Source organism: Micropterus salmoides, unplaced genomic scaffold, assembly GCF_014851395.1.
Source record: "Micropterus salmoides isolate LMB-PRFRI ecotype aquatic unplaced genomic scaffold, ASM1485139v1 Ms_hic_scaffold_2, whole genome shotgun sequence".
Lineage (NCBI taxonomy): Eukaryota > Metazoa > Chordata > Actinopteri > Centrarchiformes > Centrarchidae > Micropterus > Micropterus salmoides.
The window spans coordinates 24,919,960-24,939,311 of record NW_024041150.1 but is presented as its reverse complement, the minus strand read 5'-3'; the positions used below and the strand labels follow the sequence as shown (position 1 = coordinate 24,939,311).

Below are 19,352 nucleotides of genomic sequence, written 5' to 3'. Positions count from 1 at the left end.
AATAAATTTAGGTTTTTAATCAGCAGTTTATGACTATCACTTTTCACTCCTATAGACTATACTGTTTTTGTCACAAGTTTTTTTTTACTTACTTACTTAATACTACACCCATGAGCTTAACAATACAAAAATTACAAACACAAATGACTACAGGGTGACGAATTAAAGCCTCTGAAAAATTCACAACTTAAGCAACTCATCCTTAACCCACCTGACAAGCTGTCATTTCCAGGATTTTCTGAGCAATTGAGTCTTCAGGGCTAACAAGGAGTGTGTGGGATAAATGCTTACTCTCCTTTTGCTGTGTGATGCTGAAGTATAGTATCATTTTCTGTGTGGGAAGCCCTCTCTGTCATGTTTCTTGTCACTGAGAGACATGCCTGGCTGATGAGGAAACATCACTGCTGGGAAAATGCAGTATTGTTTTGAGCAGAGGCAATACTGAGAATGAGAAATATGATATTACAGTTGTCTTGTTCATATATGTATGAGAGAGGTAAGAACCAACAATGTCAAAGGAATGGGACGTTACTGACAAAACAGTCAGAAATTCAAATTGTGGACAAGAAATTTGATACATGACATATGACAGAGGAACAAAGGGTGAACATTTCTTAGGCAAGTTGATCCATCTGTTTGCATTATTTGCCAAAAAGGTCAAGTGTCAGTTGTCATATACTTAACCTAACCTTTAATTTTAACATAAAAGCTTATACTGAGACTGTTTTGGATTTATAGGAAAGGAGGTAACCCCTTAAACTTCATTGAGCTAGCTAGGGGTTAGTCATTAAATGCACATGTTGTGCAGTCAAACACTGTTGAAAGCCACATTTTTAGCCATTAAAAACAAACAAACAAAGATTTTAAGAATATTTGACCCTCTGTAAACATTATTTAAGCTGAGCTAATGCTGTAATTCTCAAAATGTATGTCATGAGCAGGCAAAGTGATGAGAATAAGATAAGACAAGCCAAGATGAAACTTTATTGATCCCATTAGGGGAAATTTAGGAAAGGTAAGTAAAAACATGATACAGATAAGTAGAAAAAAACATATTGAAATAAATATAAAAAGTTATACAGAGCACATACATCACACCTAGACCAATGTCAAATGTCAATGTGACATAGCAGATACACATTAAATACACACTTTTATATAAATTTGTATTTTTATGAGCTATAATCACACATAATGTGAAAATAATGTGACTATTGCGTTTATGATGTTTTTCAATCTGAGTTTACATGTCACTTAATTACTGATAGTTGATATTATTAATGTTATTATTATTAATTTGGACTCCAAATAGTGACAACTGTAGACATCAGTGATGGTGCAGCCTGAAAAAGTAATAATCATCCTGATCACAATAGTAAATATCCTGCTAATGTTGTTAGTAATTTGTTTATTGGTTAGGAAAAAAAGAGTACTAATATAAAATGTATCCTTCTCTAATAAAGGATCGATGTTATCACATATTGGTTGGTGATCATGTCCAGACAAAGAGAAACACCGCCCTCTGCTGTATCACCGTAATAACGGGAACGTGTCCACTGTGGAAACGTCATCATAATGCGACAACATATGTCTTCTTATGGTAATGTTGATAATAACGCTCAACATTTATTTTTTGATGCTATGATGTGATTTGGTAAATTATGCGAACTAATTTTACATGCAAATTTTATCTTAAAGCAATTTAAAAAATAAAAAGTCGCAGGAAGTCGTTTCTCCGTTTGTAAACACATGGCTCGTTGTCGCGTCTGAAACTCAATTATGCCAAAACTCCTCGATATAAAGTTTCCAGGGGAATGTACGACTCTTCCCGAGGGCTTTTGGTCAGCCGTAGACGTGTGGATAAAGAAACCTCACGTTGTAAACAAGCGTCTTTGCGGAAGTAGAGAGACGGAGAGTGAAGATGTGGGCAGAGAGGCTCTGCCTTTCCTGCTGGATGATCCTGAACTCTCTCAGGATGTGTTGTCCTTCCTGACCAGCGGCCCTTCACCGGCACAGACCCACGACAAGGAAAAACCCTGGTCTTCCAGTGTCAGAACAATTATCCCGAAAGTAAACTCTTACGGGACAACCCGGCATAAAGAGGTTATACTCAAAGGTAAGAGTTGACTTGAATGAAAGGCTCTGCCAAACTCTCTTCTCTGTAATAGGTTTTTTAAACGTTTTCTTTGTGTGTTCAAGACTTTGGCAGACAACAAGTCACGTTTCTTCCATTTGAAGAGGATTCAGAAGGGCAGGTGTCTCTAAAGAGAGGCAACATTTATCAGTTTCAGCTGCTCCATCAGGACCGTGAGGGATGGTGAGTGACTGACTGTGCACAATCTTTCCAGCTAATAGTTTTGGTCCTAATATTAACTGATGAATGCATGCAAGGACACAGAAATACTTACAGTATACCTCTCAATTTTCTTTGTCTGTTTGGTTTATTAGTAACATAAAATATAACACTTTTTTTTTTTCAGGGATAGAACGAGTTTTATTTCCATTTCCATCGTTTTCCTCTGTGTTTTTCACAGTCCACCAAAGTCAAGATGATATCCAACAACATTTTAAAGAAATATTGAATAAATCCAATCAGCGTTCTTTGTTAACAAGCTGATTAGTTAGAAAAAGGACTAATTGCAAAGCCGCCTTGAAGCCCAAGGGGCAAAAAGTCAGCAATACAATGATGATACAATAACCAAAATTCAAGATGATATCTAGTCTCATAACAAACTGTAAATATTGTATCAGTGTATCACCATGTGCTTCTGAAAGAGTTCTTATACACTTTGTTTTTCCTCACAGTACATTTAATCATTTTGAACAACGTGGAAAGTCTACTGAATGCTCCTCCGGTATTGGTATTAAAGTATTTTATGCCTTCATGTGGACTAAAATAAAATATTACTAATGGTGAAAAACGAAATGGGACAGAGATTCATGACAATTTAACATGGATGAAAGCTGACACATACAGAAGAAAATGCGTTCTTCTATCACAGTGAAATATTTAGTATTTAGGAATGTTTGAACCGCATACAATCTTGTGCACAGCCCTAACATGGGATGGAGGTGCTGTGTTGTTTGTATCACTAGTAGTAGTAGTAGTAGTAGTGATATATAGTATGAATTTATGTTGAGATATCAGCGTTTTTAAAGTGTGGTTGTTGGAGAACAAGAGCATTGCATATTTATATACCAGAGTACCAATTATATTATAATTGGAACAGATATTCTTAAGTGTGGAGAACATGATCTGTATTATCATGTATTACAAGATGAAGATAGTAAGATGAGAAGGCGGAGGTTGATTTAAGTAACAGTGATGACTCTTGTCTTTCTTCCTCTGCCGGAACATTTCTTTTAGTCCTTGATGCTCAGGGGTTTGTGGAAAGTTTTGCAGATTTCTGATGAAATCTGATGGATTAAAACAGGACAGTGTGGGCAGAACAGAGAGCTGAGAAAAACATTAAACATGTAAGCCTGTAAGAAATCTGTTTGGTAGATAAACAGAAATTGATGTAGTGAGAAGGGGAAAAGAAACGGATTGTTCAGCAGTCTTTATCATCATGTCCTGATTTACCTGCTAGGGGAGCAAAAATTAGCTCCGTTAACTCCCACTCTGTGCTAGAACACTGCGGGGTCCATATTTGTTGCGATTAAACATATTCATTTTGGAATATGCAACATTAAATCACAAATTTTTAACTACTGAAGATCTTCCTACTTGATTTTGACACAGGGACTCCTAAGGAGCAGGCCCTTTAAGATTAGGGGCTCTTATCTTTGCTTTAGTAGCACATACTTCCCAACAAATTGTCATCTAAACTAGCACAGACCAGTTGACCCGCAGTACGCCGGGAGCTTTCTGGGCACTTAGAGCTCAGTTGCCCGCTTTGCCCGGTTGCTATGTTGTGACATGGAAAATGAGTTGGCATTAAAAAGGAAAAATAAAACAATCCAGATGGCTCTGCCTTTTATCTGCAGGGCCTTGGAGCTGCGTGCGCTGACTCCAGATGCGTGGTTCTCTGATGGCGTGGCGTACCCAAAGCTGCCCTGGCTCTCCACTGATCTGCTACCCAAACTGGTGCGCTGGGCTGCCGAGTGCAAGAGCAGCGAGTTCAGGAGCACCTTGTCTCTGCTGCCGGTGGAGAAGTACAGCCTCATGTACCAGCAGCTGAAGGAGAAGTACAAGGCCATGGTGAAGGTAGAGTCAGCTCAGTGTAAGGCTGTTGTTTTGTATTCAAACCTTTGGTTTAATGCTGATTGATCTTTATTGCCGAGTGCTGATACTTTCTTTCCATATGCTCTCCAGGTTTGGCCTGAGGTTACAGATCCTGAGAAGTTTGTCTATGAGGATGTTGCCATTGCTACGTATCTCCTTGTGGGTTCAAACCTGGTTTTTATTTTTGTTTAAATGCCAAAATCCATGGTTGGTTGATCGGTGATGACTTGAATTTGGTCCTGAAGATTGATATGTGAACTGAAGAATAGTCCTCATGCATCAAGTGTCTTTCTTTGCACTTGTATTTTAACTCAAACTCAAAAATGTCTGACTCCCGTACACGTGTGTCCAGTTGAAACACCTTTTTTCATCTGTTGTCGTCGTGTTGTCGGGTCACACAACCAAAGTGCGTGTGAGTGTGAAAAATGGCTTTGACCCAGTAAATCAATTTAAAGTCAGATGCAGGCGTGCAGGTGTCACACTGCAGCTGATTGAAAGCTCTTACAAACGCACACTAGTAGCGAGTCTCTGTTGCTGTACTGCAGGTGCTGTGGGCTGAGGAGCGAGCAGAGAAAGGTCTCACCGCCAGACAGTCCTTTGTGGACCTGGGCTGTGGAAATGGCCTCCTGGTTCACATTCTGGCCAATGAAGGGGTAAATTAGGTTTAACACTGTCTTGAAGCTCAATCTCTTGTTTTGTTTTTGCATTGGAGCTCCTCTCACTGGTGACAAAATCTGATGTAGACAGGTTGTTTGTGACCTGATAACATTAGAAACAGTGGTGGTTATATAGAGGCCCAGTTTTGTACTGAACTGAGTGCAACATTTCAACCTGCAACAGGCTGAATTTGGTTAGAAACTGAATGAAGGGCACTCAGAAGCAGTGCCTTAACGTCAGTGCTATGAACGACCAAACAATCTTTTAATGTGCGGGGATGCAGTTTTTTAGATTAAAACAAATAGAGCACCTACAATACCAAACAGATTGTATCATGCCTAATAATACCTTAACACAGACTTTAATAATTCATATTTGAACAGTTTGACAAAAGAATCACTTAATAACTTATAACAATACATATATAAATATATAGTTTGCTAGTCATGGCAGTTCACTGTGGAAATGACTTGAAATCATTATAAGACATTTATTTTAACTAGACTGAGACATGTTCATGTGCTTAGAATGACAAAGCTAACGTGTTAACGAGCAGTAAACCAACTGAGTCTGATGGGAATGTCATTCGCTTTGTAGGTAATAAATGAGAGTATTAAACTTCTGCTTGCACCTCATGATGGCACTAGTGGAAAAGTTAAGGGACCCACAAAGTGATTACAATTGATCCTGAGGTGAACATGAATGTTCATGGCAGTCCGTCCAATAGATGTTGAAATGTTTCAGTCTAGACTAGGGCTGCAACTAACTAGTATTTTCATTACTGATTAATCAGCCGATTAGCTTCCTGGTTAATCGTTAAATTGTTTAGTTTATCAAAATTGTTTTGGCAGACTAACCGAAAATATTTAAGTTCTTCATATCTGATAAGAATGAGCTGCAAAACCCTCAGAGTTTCATTTCAGCATATATTTGGCTTCTTTTACTTGGAAGAAAAAAAAAAACAATGAATCGATTATCAAAATAGTTGCCGGTGAATTTTCTATCGACCAGCTAATCAGTTAATCGCATGAGCCATGCTACTAGCTTAACTGTCTAAAACTCATTGCACCCTTCTAATATGCATTTACCTGATTTTTGAATCAGGAAGAAATAACAGATGTATAATGAATTGCTGTTGAATTTACTGTTGGTTGACGTGACCATCTTTAAAGATTAGCACTGGCCCCTCAAAGCAGAGGTCTTTCAGTTAGCCAAATCTTCACTGGTATCTTAATCAATGACATGGTGCGGGGAGTCGAAGGGGACTCTAGCTCCATAATCTACCATGCCACCTTAATGTTCAATCACAAACTAGGACAGGTGTAATTGAAATTACGCACAGCGGTCGATAGTCAGAATGTGAATGTCCCTGAGAGCGATTAGCAACTGACCGTCACGCCGTCTTGTGTTGCAGCATCCTGGAAAAGGCATCGATGTTCGGAAGAGGAAGATCTGGGAGATGTACGGCCCCCAGACTCTGCTAGAGGTGAGCGAGCTGAGCACGAAGAAGGCAGATTCATTGTAATTGTATGTGGGTTTTGTAATGAGTGCTATTATCTTTTCACATGAAAAGTGGAGTCCATATCACATGCTGTAGGTGTCTTTTCAGCTGGCGTCGCCCCCTCACTCTCTGCTGCTGCTGCTGCTGCTGCTGCGTTTTTGTGCTCAATGGAGAGAACAGGTTGAACGATTTATTCTCCTGTTAGTAGGAGTTAGATACACAGTTTAGATTGATAGAACGAGAAAATCTTTTCTATTAAAGCACAAAATGTGAATCAGGTTGCTCACAAAACTTACCTCAAGGTCCACTTAATTGTTGTTGTGGAGATTTCGATTTTATCACATGATCTTCATCTGCCAATGGAGTTTGCCCTTTAGTCATGGAAATGTTCAAATTTCTCTCGTCCATGTTGGCTTTGAGTTTCAAAGTTCAGTCTTGAACTTGGAGACAGTACGCTGCAAACGCCGTCTGCTGATGAAGATCACGTGATATGATGGAAAGCTCAAGAACAGCTGCTAATGGAGCTGGGGGGGAAATAGTTTTGTCAACAGATATTTCAAGGGTTGAGATTTAACTTTGAAACTCGTTCTTTTCATGTTTCAAACACTGAGAGTTCAGTTTGAGCTGCAAATAGAATAGACATCCAATAATACAAAAATGATGATATATTTACAGATTTATTTTCAGTTGTACCTTTTAATGAACAGTGATGTTTTTCCACGGAACAGGCAGTGTTAGACTCTTCTTGTAATGATCTCTACAAACACTTCTACTGCCCAGGGACTAACGCTGACTTCAGACACACATTTGCAGGGAAACCTGCCCCCCAAATAAACACAGCACTTTTCTGTCTGCCTCCTAGCTTCAGTCATTCATTTGACAATAAGCTGCTGACTGCTTCCATTGCAGGTCATCTATTATTGACTGATTTTTGCAGAGCAGACGGGGCAGACCAATCTTTCTGGAGCCCCGAGGGGTGCTGTACTCAGTCCTGGATCTTCATTTAGAAGCTCTTCTGAACCTCACAGGCCTCGGTGCCCTTAACCTACATCAGTTGTTGTGGTGGTGGTGATAGGCCTGCCTGTTGAAATGGGCAGATATATACATTTTCAGCTGGATTTGTGTTATTTTGCACCTATATATTTGCACCTATATTTCATTGTTTCTGAGTGTATCAACTGAGAAAGTAGTTCCACACAACTGACCAGCCCAATGGCCTTGTTAAGACTGCCAGCCCAAATCCTTTTTTTTTGGCATACCCAGAGTGATTTTAGCAAGTTTACACATGGAACTCATGGAAAAACCAAATCAAAATGTTTGCTAATCGGCTCCAAGCCACATTTAGAGGTGGTTTGAAAGGCGATTCCAATCACATTTCTACAGATGTGTCTCAGCAGGTTGGTGATGTCTGAACACAGAAATCCAATCTGATCACTTGCAAACAACAGTGAGTGATAGTCTGTCTTAAAGCTCTGATTTGCCTGCAGTCTGAACAAAGAGTGTTCACACATATTGACAGGTGTTCTATGATATAATAAAAGTTAATAAAAGTTTCCCTTTTAGACAGTTTCCATAAAGTGATTTAGTGTCAAATCACGCCGGCATGCATCTTCTCTCCTCTGAGGGCCTCTTGTGATTTGTGGGTCTTTGCTATTTCAGGAAAACGCAATTACCCCCAGTGAGAGCTTCTTATTCCCGGGTACGGACTGGCTGATTGGGAACCACTCAGACGAGCTCACACCGTGGATCCCCGTTATAGCAGCCAGGCGAGTCATCAGCAGACACAATCTCACTCAGCAGCTCAAGTGCCAGCTGATCTCTCCAATTGGGAATAACATTATGGGCAGAGGGAGGATGTGTGAATACGTGCATGTTTGATCCTTTATCTGTGTCCACCTGATGGCGATGTTGAGCCTCAGTCTGCAAAATTGTCTTTTCTCTAACGTGACCGATGATAATCTCAAGTCATGGATGGTTGTTTCCTGTCTGTTGAACAGTTTCACACTCTACAAAAACTCTACATTTACCACAGAATATTTATAATCATCCTTTTCTTTGGCACACTGGGTAGGAACTTGTCTTTTACTCTCACTGCAGGTCTTCTTACTCCTGCCGGTACTTCGTCCTCCCCTGTTGTTTCTTTGACTTCTATGGAAAATACCAGCGGCGGCAGTGTAAGAAGTCTCAGTATAAGGAATACATCGACTTCATCACTGAGGTCAGTCAAATCAGTGGCTTCAACACAGAAGAGGACTGCCTGAGAATACCATCCACCAAACGGGTAGGCTGACGCAATCCAGAGTCAGAACTGTACTCTACAGCGTATGTGTGTTTGACTATGTAGATTTTAGTAGACTTGTCTTATCTGAAAACATTTGTAATATTGTGTGGCTGACATCTTTTTAATTCCTTTAAATCTATGCTCTATAACAACTTACCAAGCTCTGTTTAAGGTTTTTCCTAAATACTTATAACTAATTTATAACTTTAACTCTGTTTAACCTGACCGTCCGTGTGTCTAAGATCAGTAAAATGTGATTGCAGCTGCCCTGGTTGATTATGGATGGTGACCTTGTTGCACGTCATCTCACACTCTCCCCATATTTCCTGTCCGTCTCCACTGACAACTATCAAATAACCAGAAAGAAATAAAGACAGAGATCCTTTTAAAAGGTTACCCTATCAATTTAGTATTGCACTTCCATAAAGTTGAGGGGCTTGTTAGAGCCCAACATATCCTGACTATCTGCAAAAGATCCTGGATTCTACTTCTATGACAAAAAGTCAGTAACAGTAACTCAAACAACCACTCGTTACAACCAAGATATGAAAGAATACCATCTCTGAACTCACAACACGTTGAACCTTGAAGCAGATCTTCTGCTGCTGTAGGCCAGTACTCCAATGGCCTCCACAGTCACCAGATCTCAATCCAACAGAGCACCTTTGGGATGTGGTGAAACGGGAGATTCGCATCATGGATGTGCAGCCGACAAATCTGCAGCAATCATCTCAACTAAACCAAAGTCTCTGTGAAATGTCTCCAACATCTTGTTGAAAGCCACGAAGAATTAAGGCAGTTCTGAGGACAAAAGTGTACTAGCAAGGTGTACCTAATAAAGTGGCCAGTGAGTGTATCTTTTACACTCCACACGCCCAGTTTGTAACACCGACTTGGTCTTGGCCTCAAGCTGAAACTAAGTTGACACAGTTTAAGGGTTCTTTTCTCAAGCTCCCTCCAAAACCACAGAAGACAATATACAACTGTTCCCAGGATAAGTAGTACAAGACAAATAAAACTTCATGTATAAAATTAGTAGAGTGCTCGTTTAACACTTTACCAGTAGCATTGGCTGCCTAAATAATAAAACAAATGGACTTTTTGATAGTTTTACAAGGATTTATTACATTGTTTGTCAGTAGAAACATAGAAAACACCACATAATTAAGGTTTCAGTTGGAAACTGTATCATGCATTGTACCTGGACAGGCAACCTCTTAGCAATGAGCACAGTGATAAAAAAGATAGGTCTAATCAGTTGATATATGTTCTGCACGTTCATACGTAACTTTTCACAGTACTGTCAGTGTGTAAAAAGACTACGCAGATGGAATCAGAGGGTGGTAAAAAGTTCAGCAGCACGCTGTTTTTTTGATTAGCTAATGCGCACGTATCTCATACAGATGAAGTCGCAGATGAGCTCCTGACTTTTGTCGCACGTCACCTCTTACTTCGTCTCTTGAGTTTCCCAATCTTTCTTCACTGTGACTTTCTAATCAAGAAGACCGTCTTGCATGGGGGTCATTAGATCTCTCTGCAACATTATCATGAAATGTATTCATGTTCTTCAAACAGGTACAGCTTGGGATCCCTGCTTTCTCTGAGCCTTGTTTTGTACAGATGGACAGAAATAAATAAAGCCTTATTTACTGTTCGTATTTTTACTTTTTATGTACTGGAATCAGTCATAATCAGTTTGTTCATAAAAGCAAAAGCTTACCAATAGTTCGGTACAGGATGATGAGGATTTGTATTGTCATTTCTACTTGCGAGTTTCTGGTTTTACAGTTTTGAGCCTCAGCACCCCTGGGAGTCGCCTTGACATTCAGCTCCTCTTTCTGCAGGTGTGTCTGGTGGGGAAGTCAAGAAACTACCAGCTATCTGATGAGGCCGAGGCTGAGCAGCAAAGAGCTCATTACATCCAGGGCCGCCAAACCGTCTCTGGGGTCACAGTTCAAGAATCAGATGTCAGAAATGACGTAGACTGTTGCCCTGGGAACAAAGGAATTGACAGGACCCCCGGGAGCAGCTGGGGAGCTGGGTTCCAGCCCAGAGACAGGGTTGAAACGGTTCGAAACTGTGCTGCTCTCCCGCGGGACTTTGTTGACGGTGTTGTCCTGCGGGTGGCTAATTTTCTTCTAGGAATGACTGAGGATGACGGCGGGGGGTCGTCCTGTGGCTGGAACCGAGGAGGTAAACGGCAACAGCCACAAAACACGTGAGATAAACAAACAAATCACACAAGTCTCCCTGGACACCAGCTGCCACCAAAGTGATGAACAGGTTCAGGTTAAATCCAGAGTATCTGTGAAGCTCACTGATTGTGTCTCATTATTGTGTACTTTGGGAGTTTCTGAATTAATTACTTTGTAATATCCGTTAGCAATACTGCAAATGATGAGATTAGTTTCTACGGAAGGAGTGAAGTTGAGAACAAAGGAAGTATTTAGGCTGGCTTGCAAAATGTGTAACAGTTACAAAGGTTGTGCCTTCATTTTATGCCTTTTTTGGGGTATTTTTTACCCCTAAAAAAAAAAAGAATAGCCTTAGAACCAACATAATATTTAAAAATGCAGATACTACAGTCTGCGAGGGGAAAATGTAGGATCTGCTGACTGAATGTGTTCATTTAGCTTTGTTTGCTTAAGAAAAACTTATTTTGATTATTTCATTAATTTTTAATTGTTTTCTTAGGTGTTTGTCCTCCTACCATTAATATTGAAATAAATATAAAAATATATTTACAATTTAACACGTTATATGTGATTTAAAGCTGAAATGGCATGAATTTCACTAGAGTCAAAAGCTGATCTGCTAGGCTAGTGACGTTAGCTTTAGCAGGATCGTGACTGCATTCAGCCAAGGTAAAGTACAGTTACTGTGGTTTGGCTTGATTTTTCGGAGAACACATTTGTCAAAAAGTGAGATTCAGGTCTTAAAGGAGTAGTTTGACATTATGGGGAAAAGGCTTATTCGCTTTCTGGTGGGGAGATGACTAAGATGATCAAACTCGTATGTTAATTATAAGGCTACAGCTAAAACAGCTTAGCTTAGCTTAGCATAAAGACCGGAAAAGGGGAAACGGCTAGCCTGGCCGACAGTTGTATTTTAAACTTCTCTTTTTGTGAAATTTAAGCACGAGATATAAAATGTGAGCTTTAGACGTGCTGGCAAGTGGATTTGTTACCTTTGGACAGTCAGGCAGTTTCCCTGTTTCTAGTTTTTGTGCTAAGCTAACTAGCTGATATCTGATCTATCTCTCCTCCAGAAAACTAATTAGCATATTCAAAACTATTTCTTGACACATTTAGTGTAAATGGAGTTAGTCACTGTGTTTGCTTTTGTAGGGCAGCTATATCTGTAACCTGCATACCTCCAAAACAACACGAATGAATCACTTCACATTTCTTGTCAAGAGGTTGTTGTAAAATATATTTCTAGGTGCTAAGTGTCACGGCAGCTTCTGCAGCCTGAACCTCTCGTCTAACCCCCCCCTCCCCCAATCATCCTATCTAACCCTCCTCCTCTCTCGTCATTAGTTGACTGGACCTTCGTGACACAGAGCAATGCCATTTTGAACTCTGTATCTCTTCCCTACGCCAGCCACTTCCTGCACCGCATGATAGAGTGCCACACACGCATCACACACATATACACACAGTTTCTCTCACACACACACACGCACACACACCGCCCACGCATCACCTTTGTCAAGCCTCAGCACCCCCGCTGCCACATAGACACACAATGTGAATGCGATAAGGACACGAGGAATACTGTGATTATAACAGAAAACTCTCCGTCAGGATGTCAGTGCTGATATTAGAGGTGGAAAATATAAGGGAGAGCGAATAAAGGGAGTCTGTGACTCTGTATAGAGATGACTGGATGAATAATGCACCACTGTCTATGATTTATGCATGAGTATGCATTTGTATTGAGGTATTCCTACCAGTTATCTGCTGTGTAAGAACAAAGGGTAAATTCAGGGTGAGCCAGCCTATATTGAAGAGATCCAGTTTCTTTCCATTTTTAATGCATCTTCAAAGAGTAAGAGGATAATATATATCTATATCTATATATAGATATATACATATCGATAGATAGATATCGATATCAATATCTATCTATATCTATACATCTCTCTCTATCTATCTATCTATCTATCTATCTATCTATCTATCTATCTATCTATCTATCTATCTATCTATCTATCTATCTATCTATCTATCTATCTATCTATCTATCTATCTATCTATCTATCTATCTATCTATCTATCTATCTATCTATCTATCTATCTATCTATCTATCTATCTATCTATCTATCTATCTGACATTTAAAGCAACATTATGTAAGATTTGTTTTTTTGTACGATATGGTGCCCCTACAATTTCAGTGTAACTCACCGTTGTCGTAAATAAGGACAGCAGTACATGTGTATTTGTTATGAGTACGTTACTTATGATCAAAACTAGCTTGTCAACAATGGCCAAACATCAAGCAAGTGCAACAACTAACTATAACTATAACTTATAACTAGCCGCTAAACCTCTGTCTGTAAAACGTCTGGCTGATTTTCAACACTAGACATAGCAAGCCAGTTAATAAGTTATTTCTGAATTGTCCAACAGCAAGAAGGCCAGCTCGGCATCTGTCCTGCATCCTTTTAGCTTTTTTAGCTAACGCCAACGAGTAAAAGCTAGTCCGACATTCACTCTTGTTCGCTCGCTTTAGCTCAGTCACTCTAGTTTTTTGCTTGCGGAACAGTTTGTTGGTGTGATGTGGTGCTGTAAAACATTTCATCGTTCTTGTGATAGATTTCCTGCCCGGGATTCCAATGTGACAGCGTAATAGCAGGTGCCATTCACCCTATTGGAAGTCAGCGTACCATCAAAATGATTTTGAAGCTGTTATTTTAAGATAAAAATAGCAACTACATATCTCAATAAAACACGTTTAGCTAACAAACTACCAAGGACAAACTCATCTCTTCAGTGTATTTTTAAAAAAAACAGCCTGCCACCTTTATGGGCACCTTATGTAGATTTTCAAACAGATATTTGGTGGTGGAGACAGAAGCACTGGCTGGCTACTGTCAAGTTATTAATTCATGCTTGCTGTACTGCTGACTGGGCTCATGTAGTTATGTAGTTAACCTTAAATCATCCTCATCCTTCACACCCGCACTTAGGATAAGATTACACCTTGTTCATAAAATTAGGGCTGCACCGATTAGCCCATTTATCGATTAGATGGTCAACAGACAGTTAATCAGCAACAGGTGTTTTACAACAGCCAGCTTTTAACAGCCAGCTTTGGCTGTTTTACAACCAACCTGCCAAATCGGCAGCTGGCTTTATTCATTATTTATTTTTTTAACTATTTCCTGACATTTTATAGACCAAACCAATTTAATAATTTTAAAAAAAGTTTGTTTTGTTCCTGTTTTCTCATTATAGAGTGATTTAGTTAGAGGTAGTAGATTTAGCCACTTCTTTCGATTATTATTATGTGAATGGCTGTGAATGATTCTCTGTGTGTCAGCCCTGTGATGTTCATGGTGTACTCTGGCATTTGCCTAGTGGCAGATGGGTTTCCCTCACGCCCTTCCGCAACCCTGCACAGATAAGAGTTTATAGATAATGGATGGATTATTATTATTATTATAATGAGTGGGATTGTCCCAATGTTTTTGGCTTGTGACCCCTTTGGATAGTTCGGAAATGCAGGTTAGTTAAATATAGTAAACTATCTTTGATGATTTTAAGGTCTTATTATGCAAAAAAAGATAAAAACATTTCTGTGTTACAGCTGTGCTCCTGGTAGCTGAACGTGATCCTTTCAAATGTCTTATTCACCTCTCAGCAGTTTTAGAACTCATTTTCTCCACTTGGATTGATTCTGAATTGGGCTGAGCAGCAAAAAAAATCACACCACACCACAAGTCAATCGCTTACATCTTATACATTCTGCACAGGGGGTCTTTCAACCTTAAAAAAGTCCAACTGTACGCCAAGCCAAGCCATTAATAATTGCCTATTTGATCTTAGTCCAAACTGAGTCTACATCGTCAATACTGACCGTCTCCCATTAATCCTCATTAACACTGTAGGCAGTAAAGGGCAGCTCTAAACGCTGTATTGATATTATATTATGGCCTGGAGCTCCCTGGCGTCTGGGCTGTAGGACTGCAGTCTGCACAGTTTCATATTCTGCAGCACAGGACTGTGTTTGGCCCTGCGAGTGTCTGTGAATGTGGGAGTGTGTTGCATATTTTAGTTATTAGCTCAGCGATTTGACCAGCTATATATAGGACGTATTTGGCTGGACAATATGTTTTGTCACGACTTTCAGTGGCGGAAAAATAAGTTTTAGAAAACTGCTAACCATCATAGCTCTAAATTCAGTTGTAGGTTTACATATATCAACTTTGACCAGCTGTACTTGTATATGAGGCAAAGACAACATATTTCACAGCGAAATTCTCTCATATTCAATCATCTCTAAGCCAACCGGGATTGCCTGAAGTGCCCCCCTGGGATTTGGAGTAAAAGTATGATGGAGATCGCGTTAAGATGTCGGCAGATTTAGGTCAAACATTGTTATGAAAAGGCAAAAAGGGGCATTAGAAATCCTCTGGTGTGTGTCTCTCCAATATGAGAAGGAAGAGGAGGGGGATTGTCATTTGCACAAACCAAAGGTCAGCCCTGATTGAATTCTCTTCTGGGAGAAAAAGGGCAAAGCCAGAAATACCGAAAATCTCATGTAACGCTGCCCAAAGGCAGGTGTTGTGAACACAAAGCGGTACGTCATTTACCCGCTTACTATCCGCTAAACTCATAGCAGAGGAGTTTGTGTATTCCAATATCCTCGTCCCCCCCTCCTGTTTGGTATCTAAAATTACTGTCCCAGTGGGGGAGTGACGACAATGACTCACGCTGCTCTCACGTGGCCGGTGGGAGATGCAGCGGTGAAATGCATGCTGGTTGTTCTGACAGCTTTTTTGGAGCAGCTTTAATTGAGCACACCTCACAGCCCTGACTAACGGTAAAAGACAGGACTGGGGTGCTCTGCTACCCCCCCATGTAAAATGTTCTATAAATGGCTTTGATCACCCATTTTCACTGAGAGGATGTTAGACTGCAGCCAGTCTCTCTCGTAACAACTGGTGACACTGACTCAAGCCAGTCAGCTGATGTTTCTTTCTGACTCTGTAAAGCTGGAGAAACATTCTATCTGTGCAAGCCTGAAGCAGTGTGTTAACATACTGATAAATGTAATATCCATGCACCTCCTCCTGCTCCTTTGTCGCTCTGATCATTTCTCTTATATTTCCTCCTTTTCTGCCTCCTCCTCAGGCAGCCTCTCCGTGAGCGAGGTCGCCGGGCTGTTGGAGCAGGAAACCCTGCAGCTCCTGAAGAAGGAATGTGGAGGCCTTCAGACGTTGCTCAAGAACAACCACCAAGTCTTTAGAGGTAGTTGGACTACACGCTTATAAACATCTTCATAGCTTTTTCTCAGATGTGTTTAAATGTAACTTTTCATTGAATGGGCAAAATATTAGGAAAGGCACTGACATGGCTAAATGTCATCCAGAAGATAATCCTAATAATTACTGACCTAAAGTTCCCTTTTTTGCTAACTTCTGCTGGTTTTAAACAAATTTCTCTGATGGAAATGTTAAAACATCTTTTAATTGCTTCAATTTGACGCAGCACTAGTGAAATGGGAGAACCTGCTAGTTTGAAAATTATTTTTTCCCACTTCGAATTTCCATTTGCAAGTTTTTTTCTTTTAATCAAGTACTCCGTGTTCTTCAGCATAGACACGAGGACGTTTCTTGGTTAATTCAACAATAATATATGGTCATCAGTAAAAATATTTCACCTTGGTCTCCGAGAAGTCAGAATCCGTCAGTTTGGTGTATCGAATGGTCCGTGAGCCTTGGCTGTTGTTGCCATGAAGAAGCAGCCAGTAGCAGGCACAAATCAGAGCTGTAGCACGTTGAAAATGCTCTGTTGATTGAATTGAGAGCAAAGTGAGCAAAGCCTAAAGTGAACTGTCTAAACTGTCATCCATTTGTTGCTGAAATGCATCATGGGAGTTATACTTTCCTTTTAAGTTTTCATATATATTAAGTTAAGACATGGGGCGCCCTGGAGGCCTGTGCCCCGGGGGTTTTGGGAGCTGACTGTTGGCCGTGGCCTTGTTCGGTTCCGGCCAGGGACCTTTGCTGCTGCCGTTCCTCTCAGTCTCCTCTCATTTCCTGTCATCTCTCTACTGTCTCCAGTCAAATTCCCTTCCCCCCCATAAAAGTAAGATATTTTCTATCACAGTTACTCATATTTTGTATGGATGATTCAACCGGTTTCAAGCCTTAGTGTGCTCCAACTGCCAGTCACCTGTTATTGTCTACCGTGTGCAGAAAATAAACAGATTGTTTACCTCGGGACATCCCTGAAATAACTCCTCCACTTCGCTCCTCTGCAGGAACAGATTTATTTATAACATACGGAGGGAGCACTCTATTCTGAAGAGGTGTTATATCTTTCTGTCGTTCGTTCGTTCTCTTTCAGTGGAGGGAGGGCGGGTGTACATAAGAGACTGGCGGGACAAGAAGTCCTCCAGAGTGGATACCAAGAGGAAGCCCGTTGCCCCTGGTGCCCTGAAAACTCGTCCTTGCTGGTTTCACGACCACCACCCTCAGCGCTGCCCCCTGCAGGCTGAACACTGCGCCTTCGCACACGGACCTGATGACCTACGACCCTCAACCAGACCTCTGAAGTGGATAAAAAACGATGCCTTTCTTTAACCGAACTCATTTATTTCTTTGTTTTTTTTTAAATTGAGGGATAACTTTTCTAATTAACAGTATTCACTCTGTCCATCAATGGTTGAACCTGCTGTAAAAAGTCCCCACGTCCAGCCGTGCAGCCACAATGAGGAAGAAGCTCAGGTCCAAGCAGTTATATATTATTGATGTGGAGTTGCATCATTTCAGGGGATTGAGGTCTTGACAGTATCCCCTCTCTTTTCTGTGCGATGTTTCGTAGTGCAGTTTTAAGCTTATCTGTTGGATCTCTGGGTCATGTTGACTGCTGAACTTTAATTTCAAAGGATTATTTAGTCTTTCTTTTTGTTTTAAGAAGTGGACTTTTGTAAAGCTCAGAAAACTGCATACTTACTGTATATTAAAGTGTATTTAAAGCTACATCTTTTTATTTATTTAAAGATTATCAAGTCTTTCATGGACTTTTATTTCATCCCGGTGAGGGGTTTGTCGGGCACTCAGGGTGTTTGTCAACTTTTCACTCCACTGCGGCAAAACTTTAAAAGCTTCTACTACATCCCTCACTTCGACAGTTAGTTCACCTCAGACAGGTACTTTGAGGTTCACAGACAGGGCGGTGGATAAAGACCGGACAGTGTTTGAACAAAGTAAATGTTGGTGGTATGAATTATTTGTTGGCAGGAGTTGAGGGGTGAGCTCATCCCATCTGGATGTGTGCTCACTGCTGTGTCTCTGTAGCGCAGTTTGCCATCACCCTGTGGCTCAAATGTCAAAGACACTAAGGCCCACCCGGGGACGGCAGCGGGGTGATGAGAAGCGCTTCCTCCGTGTTTGTTTGTTTGTGTGAGCGACAACAATCAGACCACTGATGCAGTAAAGGGCAGACTATTTAAATCTACTCAATTTTGCAGTCACATACAGATGAAGAATAGGAAGTTACAAAGAAGACTTGGAATATTGCTGTTGGCATCATTTTCGACATGTTTTACCTATCACACAGGTCGCTCAAGAGTGTGCTGTGTTCAGTTTTTGGACATTACATATCTTGGTTTTCTCTTTTTAATCCCATATTAATCCAGTAATGTGCAAATTGACTACTGAAGCTACTGAAGGGAAGGTTTGCCCAAAAAGTGAAACATTTCTCATCTCCACTGGTAACTTGTGGAATTTCTGTTATTTCTGTTTGACTTAAAAAGACTTTGGATTCTTGATGCCCCCACGTCCCCTGGAGCTGAATGGCTGTGTCTCTGAATATTGATGAAGATGTACTTGCATTTACTCATTCAGAACACAGGTTCAACACAGGGAGGTTAAGCATCTTAATTGTTTTCTGGATAATTTGGAGTGATGACAGATAATTGACCATTAATGAAAGGCCATTTTGACATAAATGATGCTTCAGCTGTGTGGACATAAACTTCAGTCGAGCTGAAAGTGATTGTGGTTGTGTTTAGACAGGCAGTACTCAGTCATAATGTGCACAGCTATGTGTGGGTTTTTATGACCTTTTTAAATAATTTCTCCCTCTCTTGCCCCCCACACCCCATGTGTCATTATGCTTCCCACAAAGAAATAAAATCATTAAAATACTCCTGCAAAGATCATCCAATCCAATTGACCTGCTGCCCTACATTTCACTGCAGAGGAGTGTGGCGTGGCCGGGGAGCGGAGGCATTCACCTGCCCGATCCCCAACTCTACACTCTTGTCATGACCTTTTGGTCCCATCCCCTTCTGACTGCTGTCCGATAAGCCATCATTATGACTCTGTTTATGTCTGCCTCTCACCGCTGCCCTGGAGACCAAAGCAGAGATCCAGAGCAAGTAAAATTACCCACCCCTCCCCATTCTGCCCACGCTGAGTGAGTCGCCCTGCCCTCACGTAAACGCATCATA

At 40.7% G+C, this 19,352-nt stretch overlaps 1 protein-coding gene across 1 annotated transcript; it reads left to right on the top strand.

Moving 5' to 3' along the window:
- The first annotated feature begins 1,552 nt into the window (after nt 1-1,552).
- Nucleotides 1,553-17,877, top strand: trmt44 (tRNA methyltransferase 44 homolog). The gene is made up of 11 exons (XM_038731722.1): nt 1,553-2,116; nt 2,200-2,317; nt 3,988-4,207; nt 4,316-4,384; nt 4,771-4,878; nt 6,297-6,368; nt 8,043-8,149; nt 8,481-8,664; nt 10,509-10,857; nt 16,025-16,141; nt 17,243-17,877. Exons 1-11 carry the CDS (start codon nt 1,780-1,782, stop codon nt 17,476-17,478), a joined length of 1,917 nt encoding a protein of 638 aa, XP_038587650.1. The 5' UTR covers nt 1,553-1,779; the 3' UTR covers nt 17,479-17,877.
- The last annotated feature ends 1,475 nt before the right edge of the window (nt 17,878-19,352 follow it).